Source organism: Neovison vison, chromosome 10 (assembly GCF_020171115.1).
Source record: "Neovison vison isolate M4711 chromosome 10, ASM_NN_V1, whole genome shotgun sequence".
In the NCBI taxonomy this organism is placed as follows: Eukaryota; Metazoa; Chordata; class Mammalia; order Carnivora; family Mustelidae; genus Neogale; species Neogale vison.
Window position 1 is genome coordinate 31,101,493 of NC_058100.1, and position 15,192 is coordinate 31,116,684.

At 51.5% G+C, this 15,192-nt stretch overlaps 1 protein-coding gene across 2 annotated transcripts; it reads right to left on the reverse strand.

The window, feature by feature from the left end:
• Positions 1-1,364: 1,364 nt before the first annotated feature.
• On the reverse strand, positions 1,365-9,693 carry CREG1 (cellular repressor of E1A stimulated genes 1). Of its 2 annotated transcripts, XM_044266875.1 has the most exons (4): positions 9,314-9,693; positions 6,229-6,348; positions 4,834-5,018; positions 1,365-2,638 (listed from the first exon to the last, which is right to left on the reverse strand). In XM_044266875.1, the coding sequence occupies exons 1-4, from the start codon at positions 9,665-9,667 to the stop codon at positions 2,635-2,637; spliced, it is 663 nt and encodes a 220-aa protein (XP_044122810.1). In that variant the 5' UTR covers positions 9,668-9,693; the 3' UTR covers positions 1,365-2,634. The 2 variants fall into 2 exon arrangements, with proteins under 2 accessions (XP_044122810.1, XP_044122811.1); XM_044266876.1 differs by lacking the exon at positions 1,365-2,638 and having other exon boundaries at positions 4,830-5,018.
• Between the last annotated feature and the right edge of the window lie 5,499 nt (positions 9,694-15,192).

A 15,192-nucleotide genomic window follows, 5' to 3' on the forward strand; every position in this document is an offset into this window, starting at 1 on the left:
AAAATTGGAAGCCAACACATCAAAATATTAGCAGCCATGCTGACTGGTGAGATTATGAATTTTCAACCTTAAAAAATTGTCCATACAGATATATATCTTACAATAAATACCAAGGGAAGAAACTAAGAAAAAGATTAAGTTTTATTGATTTATACTTCCTTTGATCCCCAAAAGGATTTAAGCTATCATGGTCTTCTCAGATGAAAATTTTAGAGTGTTTCTCTCTGAAGTGACAGTTTGGGATTCTCCTAAAAAATACTGACCTACCAGCTTTGCACAACAGTAGAATGCTATTTTTTTTTTCCATTACTAAAACTGGAAACATGCTCCATGATAGAAAAGCAGGCTCGGCTCTTCAATTACTTTGTGACCTTCAGTTTGATTATCACTAAGAAGGGAGCGTGGTATTAACCGCCTCCAGTCAGGTTATTAATGCACTGATTTCATTAAACCGTGCCGCAGTTCCTAAAGGATTTTTCTCCACCCCACTCCATGTCTCCAGGGAATCTGAACCTGAACTAAAAGAATAAAGACACTAGTTATTGGCCATGGCCTGGTAAAGACGAGCAGACTTGACCCACTATCCACACACCCAAAGCCAACAGAATCCCGCCGAGCACAGCCGTCTGGGCTGTCGTCTCAGGCTCCTTAGCCATTACCTTTCTGTCTTAAATTCTCTTTTCTTGATCAGGGCCTACCTCATTCTCTGCCCAATCCAGCCTTCGTTGAGACACTCAGCCCCTCTGGTAAAGGCAAGGGCTCCACCCTCTGTTGCTGCAGGTGGACACAGGGGCTCCGAAGGAAACGACATTAAGTGGGAACTCCATGGAAGCGCAGCAGCCCAGGCCCCTGCTTCCCTTGCCCCCACCGGGCTGCTTTTACCCCCGTGTGGCCTCATCAAGGCCATCCTCCCCTAACCTGGCCCATGGTGTCATTCTTGGGGACTTGAGTGGCTCTGAGGACAAGAACCCAGCGTCTCCACAGAGGGGTCTACGGTGCTCTCTGGTGGTCAGTCGGAGCACGACAGACATACTCAAGTGCGGAGCCATCGCCAGGGCCCGCAGTGACACAGTGGTTGGCTTTCCGGGAGATAAGTGGATCTTACCCCAACACAGAGGCTTTCACACGGCACCAAGTGGTGAAGGGAGAAATCACCGTCAGTGAGAAAAGGGAGAAAAGCAGATACACACCCTCAGTCTGATTCTATCCCAAGTTCCCTCGGCACCCAAAGCCCCGCAGGAAGGCAGCCAACAGCGGATTGTGTAACAGCTTTGCTAAACAAAAACGCAAAAGGGTTTCAACAGCAGACAGTGAAAGTGTAATAAATACGAACATCCATGTTGAAGAAAACAGACCCAACACACTTCACGAAAATAATGCTTTTAATTATTTTGAGTGAAAAGCCCATTTTAGCAAGTTCAATATAAATCATTTTTCTTAAACAGAAGCTGTTGGCTAGATTTTAGGAAAGTTCAATTTGTAGTTTTAAAACATAACAACGTGTATTCCTCTTCCTTTTTTAGCCAACTAAGGATCCGGCAGCTTGGTTCCTGACACCCTCTTGATGAAGGGTCTTCCCTCATCTTCTGAAACCATGTGTGTAGATAATAAAACCAGTTTCTTCTTTTCTGAAGAAATGTGATTTTTTTTCTTTAACGTTATCCTCTCCCTCATGACCTGACTTAGGCAGTAATAGCACAGGAGCCATTTAAAGATTGTGGGCGGCTGCGGCCCCCTGCTGAGAGCATTTTAAAAAAAAAAAACGACAAAGTGCAGGGGGGCGGGCAGTGGGTTTGGGGACTGGCTTAAGCTGGTCTATGTCTGGTAAACTCTACTTAAACAGAACACCAGAAAATGACACACAAAATTCCCTGCATCCTTTCTTCTTTTGCAAGCCCATTTGGGGGAGAAAAATAAAGTGCACATATATGTGGTGTGTGTTTTGAGTGGAGGACGCAGATTATACAGTGGCTACTTTAATGGGGAAATGAAATTCAGGAAAGGTTTGTGAACGTCTTCTGTTCCAGGGAATTATCACTTTAATTTGAAAAGTGAAAAAAAAAAAAGTACTTTGTAAGAAATAGTTTTGCCCTATGTTGGGTCAACAACTCCCCAAGACTGTCAGGCACAAATGGGTCACGAGGAGGAGGGTTTGGCACGATGATGCACGTGCACAGTCGCACAGGCCAGCCCCACCGCCGGGCTCCCGCAGCTTGGGCACAGCCATGGCAGACTGAGGCCCACTCGCCAGCACTGTGGCCTCCAGGAAGGAAGGACAGGCGTTCCAATGCCTCCAAATGCCAGTGGGCCACCTAAATCCAGCACTGGCTTCTCTTCAAGGAGCACTGCTGGAAAACTGTTTGGAACAGATGGAATAAAACTTCCTTGATCATGATGAAAGATATCCCTCTAAGAAAATGGCTTCAAAATTTGCAAAAAAAAAAAAAAGAAATCTAGCAACCACATCTTCCAAGAAATCCAGGAATAGTGCAACTCTACTTTGTAAACAAGCAAGCAAGCAAAGCCAACAAACCCGTCTGGGAAATGTTCTACAGAGGAACATTAAGGCCTTCAGGTGTGCATAAGCCACCCACAGCCACCTCCCCGGTGTTGTTCAAAACGCCGTGTTCTGCTTCACCTGGAGAGGGGAAGAGAGAGAAGAAGACTTACTTCGTTAAACTGAGTTGACAGATCTTACCAGGTCATCATTCTAGGGAATGGTTCAAGCAACTCCTGATCCAGAAGTTTAAGATTTTGAGTGAATTTCAGCCACCCCAGAACACGGGAGAATTGCCTGGGTTCTGGTATCTATAGGTCTGGGGTCTGGCCTGGGAGACTGGATGTCAGCCAGCACCCCGCCCCGGTGAGTGCGCCCACCAGCAGCTCTGCTGAGCGGCACCTGATGTCGGAAACGGACCGTAGTCAGCTGAACTCTGAAAGGTCGGCTCCGTGGCTGCCTCTCCCTAGGAGTCTGTCCTGCCTCGGACAGGGCGACACCCTGGTCTAGACTTTAGTTCTCCTCTCAAGATAGGGAAATGCTCCCTCTTCTCTCTGAGCTGCACAAAAGGCTCCCTAGTCTGCCTAAGAAAATGGGAACCTCAAATTTATCTATGCCACTCACTCAACACAGAGACTTACAGGGAAGCACAGTTTTATTTTCTTATTAAAGCCAGCACTGCCCTTGGGCATGTTATTTATACACAAATAATGTCTTTCAGAGATCGCCAAGGCTTCTCAAAGCAAACATTAACCTTGTGTCGTGGGTCTGTCATCTTACTGGCCATCCTCCTGGATAATTCACTGCCAGGTCATCATGTTTTAAGGGCTGCCTCTCTATTCCTATGAAGTTAGGTGGCTTTGTCAGGCCAGGAGAGAATCGCTAGCCTGTGCCTCGCCTCCTGCATGCTCGGAAGCAAAATAAACGCGGTGACTGCTGGGTTCCTCATTCAACCAGAGAAGCTGAGAATCTTTGTCTCAAATTATCAGCCTGAGAAGGAGCCTCTGCTCTGAGCCACATACTGTCCTAGACCCTGTTTGGGAATGAATGAATGAATGAATAAAAGAAAGAAATCTGAGCTTTGCTGGTGAAGAAATTGACAAGGGTGATGGGAAGTGCACAGTTCAGTGTGGGACTATGTGGAGTAAAGGAATGCTGGGAATATAAGCCCCCACGTGAGCTACAGTCTACGGAGTAGCCACTGGGCCTGGAGGAGGGCAGCTAGGCCACCCACCTTGTATTCCCTCATTTGAACCCCGATCTAATTTCTTTTTTTTTTTTTTTTAAGATTTTATTTATTTATTTGACAGAGAGAGATCACAAGTAGGCAGAGAGGCAGGCAGAGAGAGAGGGAAGCAGGCTCCCTGCTGAGCAGAGAGCCCGATGCGGGACTCGATCCCAGGACCCTGAGATCATGACCCGAGCCGAAAGCAGCGGCCTAACCCACTGAGCCACCCAGGCGCCCCAAACCCCGATCTAATTTCAAAGGATCTAATCACACCCTTCTTTCCTGTCCTTTTCCCATCTTCGGGCTATTTTCTTCTTCATTTTCTCCTGGGACCCCTCAGGAGTTGACCTCCTCCAGCCCCAAGTGTCCACGTCCTGGTGGGTACCCCACACGGCGCCCGCAGCATTCACAACACTGAGGCTGATGGGAAATAGGCCACGTGCACACTCAGATGTGGACCATTCGCAGTCCAGGAGCACCCAAGTCTGATTCTCATGGGAAAAGGCCATCAAAGGTCAGCCAGGGCCCCAAAGCATCGCCTCGAAACAAGGTTTCAACCTGGCGTTCAAGCCTGTAGACAGAGCTCAGGGGTTGTGAACTTGGATGGAAAACAGATGTTTTCATTTTCATTAAGCTCTAATTGAAATTTATCATTTTCTTCCATGATGAATGTAGACAGCAAAGCCCAGCGGACACGTATCTGTGACGGTCAGCCACAGAAATAAAGCAAACAGATACTCTCACCTCACGTTAGGGTTGTGGTGACTGCCATAAAATACTCAGTCCTCACTACTCAGAAAGTACAGTAATGTTACAGACTCACTATTAAATCTTATTTAATGTGTTCATTAAAAAGTCAATATATTACATCACACATTTAAAAAATATTTTTATAAATGTATTTCAATAGAGTCGGCTTCCATTATACTGCCTATGTATTTTATATGCCTAAATATATTATTCTGAGGGGGTGTCATAGGTTTTACCAGGTTGTTAAAAGGGTCGGTTTGTGGTATATGAAACAGTGAAACCCCCCTCCCCCTGCTTTAAAAGACCGAGGACTGCTCGGTTGCAGTATTCGAAAGAGGAAAGATGTGTAAATACTTACTGAAATGTGACATTATAATATTCTTCAGGTGTCACTATTTTTGGTCCACCAAAGTAGTCCAGGACCCAGATGTTGGTTATATTCAACTTGGCAAAGAACCAATTATGGCTGGACGGCCAGGTTTTCATCTCAGGGTGTCGGACAAACAGGGAATGCTTGGCAAAGCCCATTTCCGTCTGGTTCACCTGAAGGGTTATACAGGACATGAATGACTCATGGCAACCACACTCTGTGTTCTGGCCTGCTAAGGGGGCGTGATTCTAGAAACCTGAAGAGTTTCTTTAGTTACAAGCTCAAGGAATCAGGAGAAAACTGCAGGAGGCATGCAGAAAAACGAAAAACATCCAGGAGCTCAGATGTCAGCGGTACAGATCTCCTGAGGTGGGGAATCATCACGAGGTCCGCCTTCCACTGCTTGGCAGTCCCTCCAAGCTACCAGAGTAACGGACACAGGGCGTAGGATGAAATGTTGGGGTGCTCACGCCGTGTCACGTCGGCCCACGGAACCTGTAACAAGCCCGTGTTCAACGTGGAGAGGCAAACCCACAGACGAAGGTCTCGGGAGGCGCAGTGGAACTCGAGAGCATCGGCTGTCCCTCCCTGCCCCATTCCCGCCTCTCTCCTACTCGTGAAATGCAGCTGCGCAGTGGCGCCCACACGGAACCTGCAGACCGTGATCAGACTTGCCTCGGGTCATCATGATCCACAAGGTCAAGAAGCACATCTGCCAGCAGGGCGGTGGGGTCGGTGCTGTGACACCTGGCCCTTTGCCTTGCAGCATTCACTGCGCTAAGTTCACATCTGGTATTTCAGCTTACACGGTCCACTCCCTGCCCTAAGCCACTGTTAGCATACGGAGACAAGGAGCCCCACACGGGAAATACCGGGCAGTGTACAACATGGCCAGCGGCAGAGGGCTCTGGCTGATCAGGTGTTCCTTATAGAGGAGCTCAGCAGCTGTTACATCTGTTCAGCTTCAAAAACTCATTCATTTTCTGCATAAATATCTTATTGAACATCTATACAAAATCAACCAATTTAAGCCTTTAGTTTTCATCAGCGCACACATTAGAACATATTCTCACTCTGTATCTCAATCACAAATCATGATCATTTTGTTCTTAAATTCTTTCTTGGGGCGCCTGGGTGGCTCAGTGGGTTAAGGATCTGCCTTCGGCTCAGGCCATAATCTCAGGGTTCTGGGATGGAGCCCCATATCGGGCTCCTTGCTCAGCGGGGAGCCTACTTCTCCTTCTCCCTCTGCCACTCCCCCTGCTTGTGCTCTCTTGCTCTCTCAAATAAATAAAATCTTAAATTAAAAAAAGATATCTCTTCTTTTATTGTTAATAGATGGTACTTATCTAAAACCCATCTCTGTTCTTGTTAACTACTCACCTTGGTAACGGTTCCTGACAATATTATGTGGGCACAGAGGGGACTCTGGGGATCAAATCCATGCTTCCTGCAGAAGTTCGTCTGTGCCAAAGACATGGTCAGCGTAGCATGTGGATTTTCCTGTATAGAGAAAATAAAGATCCTGGCACGTGAGGTTTTGTCTCTGGAGTCAACCTCACAAGTCACATGCACATTGTCCCTAGAGCTGAGTGTTCTTCAAGGAAACAATGAACTGTAAAACATCACCTACCATTTGAGAAAATGACTAGCTGGGTAGAGATTGATCTTGACTCTTCTTCCCAAAAAGCAGGGGCTAGGGTCCTATATTAAAAATTAACCAAGCCACTCTTTTTTCTTAAACTCTTAATGTTTCACATTCACCAGGAAAATTATGATTATGATATCACCTAAATACAAGGCTGGTCTAGACCTTCATTGAAAGACCTAAAGGGTTAGGCTCTAGTATGAAACTAGGGCATAAAAATACGTAGTTGTTCAACTAACTAATTGTACAATTTAACCAAGAAAGTTGCTGAATCATGCTTTGTGGTTATCTTAGGCTAGCAGAAACTGTGTGATTTCAAAATTAGAGAAGTTGTTCATTCCTGTTTAAGCAATAAGAGAAGAATGCTTAGACTCAAAAAGTGAGGCAAGCAAAATTCTTTCTTCTTTTTCAGAAATTAGCTTTAGGAAAGGCACTGTTGACAGATCACAGCAAAATTCAAATGTTGCATTTAGTACTTTAAACTCCAAGCGGCTTGTGTGGAAAATTCTGCCATCTCATGGTGACCTATCAAAACAACGAGTTTCAAGAGAGCTCCTTGAAATCATTTAGCCAAACATTCACTGTCTGTGCACTATTAGGCAAGAAGCCATAGGAGACCAAAAAAAGGTCTCTCATTTCTCTTTGACTTGATAATCGACTGAAAAGTCAGACATAAACAAAACTTAAATAATACAAAATGACACAGAAGAGATCAGAAGACAATATATAACTGACTATCAAGTGAATGATATAGTAAAGTGTATTTGGAGTTTAAGATGTCAACACAGCCTGGAGTAATATGGACTCTATAGAGAGCCTTGTAAGATACTCAAAATCAGGACAGAAGTGGGATGATGTATTAACGGTAATGCGAATTTCAAAAACAGAACTGGGGAAATGTGGCACATGGTTGTGAGTAATGAGAAGCCTGCTTGAAAAAGAGGTTTGGGGGTGGGTGGGAAGATGAAGGAGAGGTGGCAGGGGGTGGGGGAGTGAGGGGGGCTCAAGTCCAAGCTAAGGAGCCAGGATTGTGCTCTGCAGGCTGGCATCTGTCTGTGCTCTCCAAGAACCACCTGCATGGGGAACTTGTTAAAATGCTGATTTCTGGGCTCCATTCCCAGGCCTGGTACTTGCACTCTGAGCAAACATCCCAAGTGAATCTTTCCCAGCTCTAGACAGCCAGATGTTGTTAACGATCTCTGGGCATAGGGAAATGCTATGTGGTATTCTGTTCCTGTAAATCTGGTGGGTAGGGTGACAGAGAGAAGACAGAGGTCAGGAGGAGGAGGAAAAGAAGGTATAAATCAACCTGAGGCGTGAACTGATGGGATCAAGTCAGACTAATTCCAATGTGGCCACACCCTTTCACTGCCATCGTGGAAACCTGAAATCCCAGAGGGTCCTTACTCCATCTCTCTAGACATGTCCAAGACCCGGGCTGGAGTTCTACCTGGCAGCCATTAGCGGCCGGGCACAGGTGACTCCCTGCACCTGAGTCTTAGTTGTCCTCCTTCCTACAAAGCAGGTGACCTTATCGGTGAGAGTTTAAATATAATCGTGGACAGCAGTAGTTCTCAATCCCCCTCCCTCATTAGAAGGATCAGGGAGGAACTGGGGAGTTGGTGTTGTTGTTTAATAAAACATGTTTTTAATACAACACCCGGGCACTTATTTTTTAAAGTCTTCCCGGGTGACGGTGTTTCCAGCCAAGGCTGAGCATCGCTGGCGAGGAATGAGCCCGCTTTGGGCAAATGCCCGAGTGGGGTGGGCTGGCAGGAAGGACGGGATGCACGGAGGCGAGCGTCGCTTACGAAGAGCAGCGGTTTCTGATTTTGCTTCAGGTCCCGGGGGCACAGATCTCCCAGGAAGCTAACGTGGAGTCCCCATTTCCGAATGCCGGTAACGACAGCAGGCCCTCCGCCACCCCTCACGCACAAGCACGGTCCGACGCCGCGTGGGTGTCGGAAGCCCCGCACAGAGCGTCTCCCCGCGCGCGCACGCCCGTGGTGAGCCCAGTCACAAGCGCAGGAGAGGCCGCAACAGCTCCTAGGAAGCGGGACGCGGAGCGAAGCGCTGTCACAAAGGGAGAACATGCTCCGTCCCTCCCGGAGCGGCCGGCGAGCAGGACCGCCGGGGCTGGGGACGAGCGCGTCCGGGGACCGGGAAGTGGGGCCGCGGGGGCCCGGCACGGGCCGGCCTGACGGACACCATCTCCGGAGGAGAAGCAGGTGCTTCCGACGCGCGCTGGACTCCAGGCAGACGGAACCAGGGCGCGAACCCGCGGCCAAGGGGTGCGGGAGAGCCGCTGCGATCCCAAAGAAAAACGCAACGAGCGGCGGGCGCGCCAAGGAACGCGGGTCTGGGGGCACGTGCCGGTCACGGCCGCCCTTCCGCGACCCGAATCGGGAAGGCGGGCGCACCCCGCGCGGCGCCGCGCGTCACTCGGCCTGAGCCGCGGGTTCTTCACCCGCAGCCCGTCCGGGACTCCGCACGGCTCTCGCCCTCGAGCGGCTGAGCGGGGCGGCGGGACCCCCGGGGGGCGGCGGGACCCCGGACGGCGGCGAGCCCCGGCCTGGCGCGCGCCGGGCGGAGACGAGCCCACGGACCTCGCCCCAGCCCCGCTCCTCCCCGGGAAGGCCGTGGCGCCCCCGAGGCCGCGCCCGGCACCGCGAGGGGCCTCGGCTTCGGGCCGCGGGAAGCCCAATCCCCGCTCGGAAGGGCCCCGTGAGCCTCCGAGCGGCGCCCGCGGAGCCCCCGGACGACGACCCCAGAGGCCGCGCCCCGCCCCGCCCCGCCCCGCGCCCCGCGCCGCCCGCTCACCCGCAGGTTGCCGGCCGACAGCTGCAGCGGGCTCAGGTAGAAGTAGGGCGCGCCGCGGCCCGCGCCCGGGGGCCCGTCGCTGAGCGACAGCACGTCGGCGAAGGCCCGGCCGCGCACCGCGGGCTCCGCCGACACCGTGGCCAGCGCGCCCCAGTCGCACACGTGCGTCACGAAGCGGGCCACGCGCGCCGCGTCCTCCCGGGGCGGCAGCGGCGGCAGCGGCGCGGCGGCGTCCCAGTCGCCGTGACCCCGGCCGCCCCGGCCCCGCGCCGGCGCCACCAGAAGCGCCACCAGCGCCGGCGCCAGCAGCGCGACGACCAGAGCGCGCGCGGACCCTCCGGTTCGGCCCGTCATGCTCGTGACCCGGGAGCGACTGCGCGGCGCCGCGACCCACCGGGGTCGAGGGTCAGTCGCGCCCTCCCGGCCCCGCCCACGGCGGCGACCACGAGTCACGCCCCCTCCGGGGGACCAATCGGAGTCCGGGACGGCGGAGGGCGCGGTCGACGCGGAGCCTCACGCTCCCGGCCCCGCCCACGGCGGCGACCACGAGTCACGCCCCCTCCGAGGGACCAATCGGAGTCCGGCGCGGCGGAGGAGGCGGGCCCCTCCATGAGCCTTGTAACCTGCTGCGGCCAGAGTCGTTTCTCCGCCGCCCCCGCCGCCCTTTTTTTTTCCTAAATATTTTCTTTCTTCGTATACGTGAGAGAGAGGGAGGGAGAGAGCGAGCGTGCGCGGGGGCGGGGCCGAGGGCGAGGAAGACGCGCCCCGCCCGCTCGGCGGGGATGCCGGGGTCGGGCCGGGTCCCAGCGCCCCAGGACCAGCAGAAGTCGGACGCGGAGCAGGGCGACCTCCCCGCCCCGGACCGCGCTTCCCTGCGCCTTATTACGGCGTTACCGCAGCGGGCCGACGAGCTCCGACCCGGACCCACGTGCTTGATGCTGTGAGCTTTGGACACTCTCCTCGGAGTGACCCTCCTGTCCCTGGCTGCGCCCCGCAGCCCCACCTTAACTGTCACACACGATGAATTGTTTGTCAGCTTCAAAAATCCGGCTCTGGCGGTCACCTGGCCCTCCGCGACTGAGTTCCGTAGAGACGAGTCATTCCACTCGTGCCCTGGGCCAGTCATGTGAGCGGGTGTGGGCAGCAGGTGTGGGAGCCGAAGTCCTGCCGCTGATTTCTGTCTCAAACTCAGCAATATTCAGCCGAGAAGATTCTCACGCTACTCGGTGGGAATCTGTGTAAAGAAAGACGGTTTTCAGTCCCCTCTGGTAGCCAAAAAAGTGTGAACAACCCTTAATAACAGTGGGTTTCCTTTTTAACAACTGAATTTGGAAGAGCTTCAGGCTAGATGGAAAACAGAGAGGAATTTAAGAGGAGGAAAATCAAGTTTGTAATTTTCAAAAGAAATCGAAGTAACTGCCTTAACCTGTTAAGGAAAGAGTGTACATAAATTCCCATTTGGAATTCTAATCTCAGCCTTGCCACGGTCAAGCCGTGGACCGTTGAACTTCCATTCGCCTTGTTGGGGTTCAGTTTTCTCACCTGAAATGAGAAACTGGATTGATATCTGACACCTCTGTGGGCTCTATAATCTATCAAGATGCAAAATATGGACCTTTTGTGAGTTTCCCAATGACCTTTTGCAAGAGGAAAAAAATACACTTTTTGTTTATTGCTATGCCTCTATGCTGGGACAAAAAATAACAATAGGCCCTAGTATAGCTCCATGGCAAAACAGGTGCCTGGAAGTTGGTCTCCCTGTGCTTGAGCTTAAGAGTGAGCTCTACAAACCCCCTAGGTTTAAGCACCTGTCCCCAGGGACTGTCTGCCTGTGGACCCTGTGCTCTCCCTCAACTGGGGGCATGGCCACCCAGATCTCTGCTCAGATGCACTCCCCGTGATGCCTCCTTGACCACTGTTTCTAAGATTTTATTTATTAGAGATGACAAGTAGGCAGAGAGGCAGGCAGAGAGAAAGAGAGGGAAGCACGCTCCCCACTGAGCAGAGAGCCTGATGTGGGGCTCGATCCCAGGACCCTGAGATCATGACCTGAGCTGAAGGCAGAGGCTTAACCCACTGAGCCACCCAGGCGCCCCTTGACCACTGTTTGTGGCAGGCATTCTTCAGTTACTCTCCAGTGGGCAACACTGTTCGCTTCTTCCTTTGCAATTATCACACTCAGTAGGAACTGCATTTATTTACATAGTTACTCATTAATGCTAGAACCGAAACTCCAGGAGAACAGGAATGCTGTTTAGCTCACCCACCCCTGTATTCCCAAGGCACAAGAGTAGGCACTCAATAAATATTTATGGAATGGCTGCCAACGGAATTAATAATATCCAATGGAATTCTTCGCACATAGAGCCTTCCAACATCAACAGTGGGGAGGGAGGTTGAGTAGACGGAGACGCTGGAGAGTAGCGTGGGGTCTTCAGCTCTCCATCGCCAGGCCCTCCTCCCTGGAGTACCAGGGAAAACCTTAGCCAGGAGTGGCTGGAGCTTCCATCTGGGGCCTCAGTTTCTTGCTGGCTGCTGGTTGCACACCCACCCCCACCCTTGCCACACGGCCTCTCCATAGGGTAGCTTACGTCCTGGCAGCCAGGTTGAAGGAAGTGACTGAGGGGGAGAGAGAGAGAGAGCAGCCCAGCAACATGGAACCCAGATTATGTGACTTCGCTAGACTCTCCGAGTGGCATCATGTCATTGGTGGGGAGGGGACTGACACAGAATGTGAGTGGGCCAGAGAGGACATGGGGTTGTTGCAGTCACAGGACGGTGGCGCTCAGTTACGAATCCAGCCAGTAGGAACTCAGAAAAACATCCGCCATCTGTAAGTCTCCTCCAGCCCAACTCTATACCCTCCCCCGGTCTCATACCTTCATCTAGAAATGGAACATGACGGAAAGGGGAAAGAGAGACTAAAAAACCCTCAACCACACAAACTGAAGGTGCATATGGCAGCAGTAATGTCTGGCTACCATGGAGCCCCCACCTTGATGGTACCTGGAGGCCGGTGCTGGTGCACAGATCTGCAGGATCCGGACAATGGTGTCCCCGAAAGTGGCTCAGCTAAAGGCTCTGCCTCGTGCCTCTGTGGGTAGCGATGGTCTCAGCAGCAGAGGGCGAACTCACTTGTGAGCCCCTGTGGTAGGAAGGCTCAGAAGGGAGGCAGGTCCCACCGTCATGAGTGGAGACAAGGACCACAAACCCAGCGTGTTAGTGTTCACGTGACCTAGGCACGGGTATCTGCTGGGCAAATGGAAGCTATTTATGTAGGTCAGCGTCTATTTATGAAGCTGTCATCGGAAGAAAGGGAAAACCGTGAGGTGGCTAGCTAGAGACTATTCTTGAGGTGACGAGAAGCTGGCTTTGGTCCAGGTCCTCAAGGGCAACCATGGGACTTAACCTCCATGGCATTTCCCTACCACGTCCAAGAGGCTTAGGCTTGGTGGCAAACTCTTCACTTATCAAAAAAGTGGACGAGTGGTGTGGAGAGGTGTGTGGGAGATAGGGAATGTGGGGTTGTTAATAGTTTTTCCCAAAAGCAAGGAGGAAAATGAGAGCTAAGTAGTGACAGACAGAGCTGAATTGTCAAGACATTATGTGGCTCAGACATGAGGCACTCATGTCATTTAGGTCTTCACACGAACCCTTACTAAGCCAATGTTTGATAAATATTTCTCTTTTTAATGTAAGCAGCATCTGCACCATAGAAAAAGCTTCATTTATTAGGTCATGTCCTTTGCTAGTTGAAAAATCACAGGTTTTGGGTTAGAAGAGGATGATCTGACTTTGGAGGGTTAGCGGTGACGGAAGGTAGTGTCCGTAACTGTGCGACGACCAGAACGCCATCTGCAGTAACTAGAATGAATTAAAAGTCCTTTAAAGACTTCGCCTTCTAGAGGTGCCTGGGGGGCCCAGTTGGTTAAGCGGCTGACTCTTGATTTTGGCTCAGGTCACCATCTCAGGGTGGTGAGATTGAGCTCCGTGTTGGGCTCTGCACTGAGTGTTGAGCCTGCTGAAGATTCTCTCTCCCTATCCCTCTGCCCCTACCACCCCACAGCTCGTGTGTGTGCACACCCTCTCTCTCTAAAAAAAATAAATAATTTTTAAAAAGAATATGTAAGGCTTTGCCTTATAGATACATTAAGACTGTGAAAGACCATAGCCCAGAACACACTATAAAAAACAATTCTCAGGCACCTGGCTGGCTCAGTCGGCAGAGCACAAGCACCTTGACCTCGGGATTGGAAGTTTGAGCCTCACAGTGGTCAAGATGACTTAAAAAAAAAAATTCTCATGTTCCTTAAGTAATTACAATCAGAGCACGTTATTTCTTTCCTTTCAGCCTCCAGAGTCAACCCGGCTGCTCCCTGCTGACTTCTCCAGCCACAGCTCCTCTGCTCACCCCCCAGCCCAGCCGCTGCCCCCTTGTCATCTCCCACACCTCAGACCCTGCCGCCTCGGGGCCTCCCACCTGTCTTCCTAACAAGCCAGCTTCTTCTCAGCCTCCTCAGCCTTTGTGAGGAGAGACTTTGCCTGGCCACCCCTTCCAGAACAGTCCCTTCCAGTCCCTCCTGGCTCTGGGACCTGCTTTATTACCTCTGTAGCCCTCACCACAGCTGATAATTGTGTCTGTCCACTCTCTTCGCTAAAATGAAAACTCCATGAGAAGAGAACTAACTGCGTCCCTCTGGGCTTCTGTGACATACTATCGCAGACCGGGGGGCTCACAACTGACTGAAGTTTATGGCTCGCAGTTCTGGAGCCTGGAAGTCTAAGCTGGGGGTGCCAGGGTGGTCGGGTAAGGGCCCCTGCTGGGTCAAACACTTCTGGTATTCTCACGGGCTGCAAGGGACAAGGGCCCAGGGGATCTTTTATAAAAGCACGAATCCCCACCTGATCGCCTCCCAAAGGCCCTGCCTTCTAACACCATCACTTTGGGTGTTAGGGTTCCGAGTGTGGGTGGCAGGTGTTGGGAAAGGGGCACAGAACTGTTCAGATCACAGCAAGGACTTTGTCTGTGTGTTCAGTCCGGAATCCTGCTGGCCACAGACAATGCCTGGTCTACAGCAGGTGCTCGGGAATTGATGGCTGGGTGAATGAATGATTTTTTTTTTTAAAGATTTTATTTATTTATTTGACAGACAGAGATCACAAGTAGGCAGAGAAGCAGGCAGAGAGAGAGAGGAGGAAGCAGGCTCCCTGCCGAGCAGAGAGCCCGATGCGGGACTCGATCCCAGGACCCTGAGATCATGACCTGAGCCGAAGGCAGAGGCTTAACCCACTGAGCCACCCAGGCACCCCAATACAGGGGTGATTAAATCACGGGCAATATTTAAAATATTTTTGACTGGGCTTACTTCTGTAGTGTGTACAGCTTAGAGTAGGATTTAAGATCACGTGTTAATGCTTATCAGAGGAACATGCTCCATGCATCTGTGTCCATCTGTCATCCCACTCCCCCGTGAAAAGCCCCAAAGTTCTGGATCCTCTTTAGGCTGCGGAGCTGATCCTATTGCCGTGTGCAAAAATAAAAACCAAAGCCTTCTGTGGACAGTCTGCATTCAGAGCTCTGATCTCAGCTGTCGAGGACCACAGGCTCTCTGCTGCAAACGCCAGGTGCTGGAGTGCAGGTGTGGCGGGAACGGCACCCCCCCCCCCCAGTTTCTCAGGGCTGGGGGATGAGAGGCTGCCTTGCGCACAGTGTTGCTCTAAACTGCACTCACTCGGCGGGCCTGTGGGTCTGAGCTCCAGCAACAGTTGTTAGTGACGGCTGTCCTCTCAGCATGATTCACGTGACAAATACCTGTTACGCTCCGGGAGCCCAGCAGTGTTCTAAACACCTCCCAGGACCGTCTCCTCGAATCTGTTGG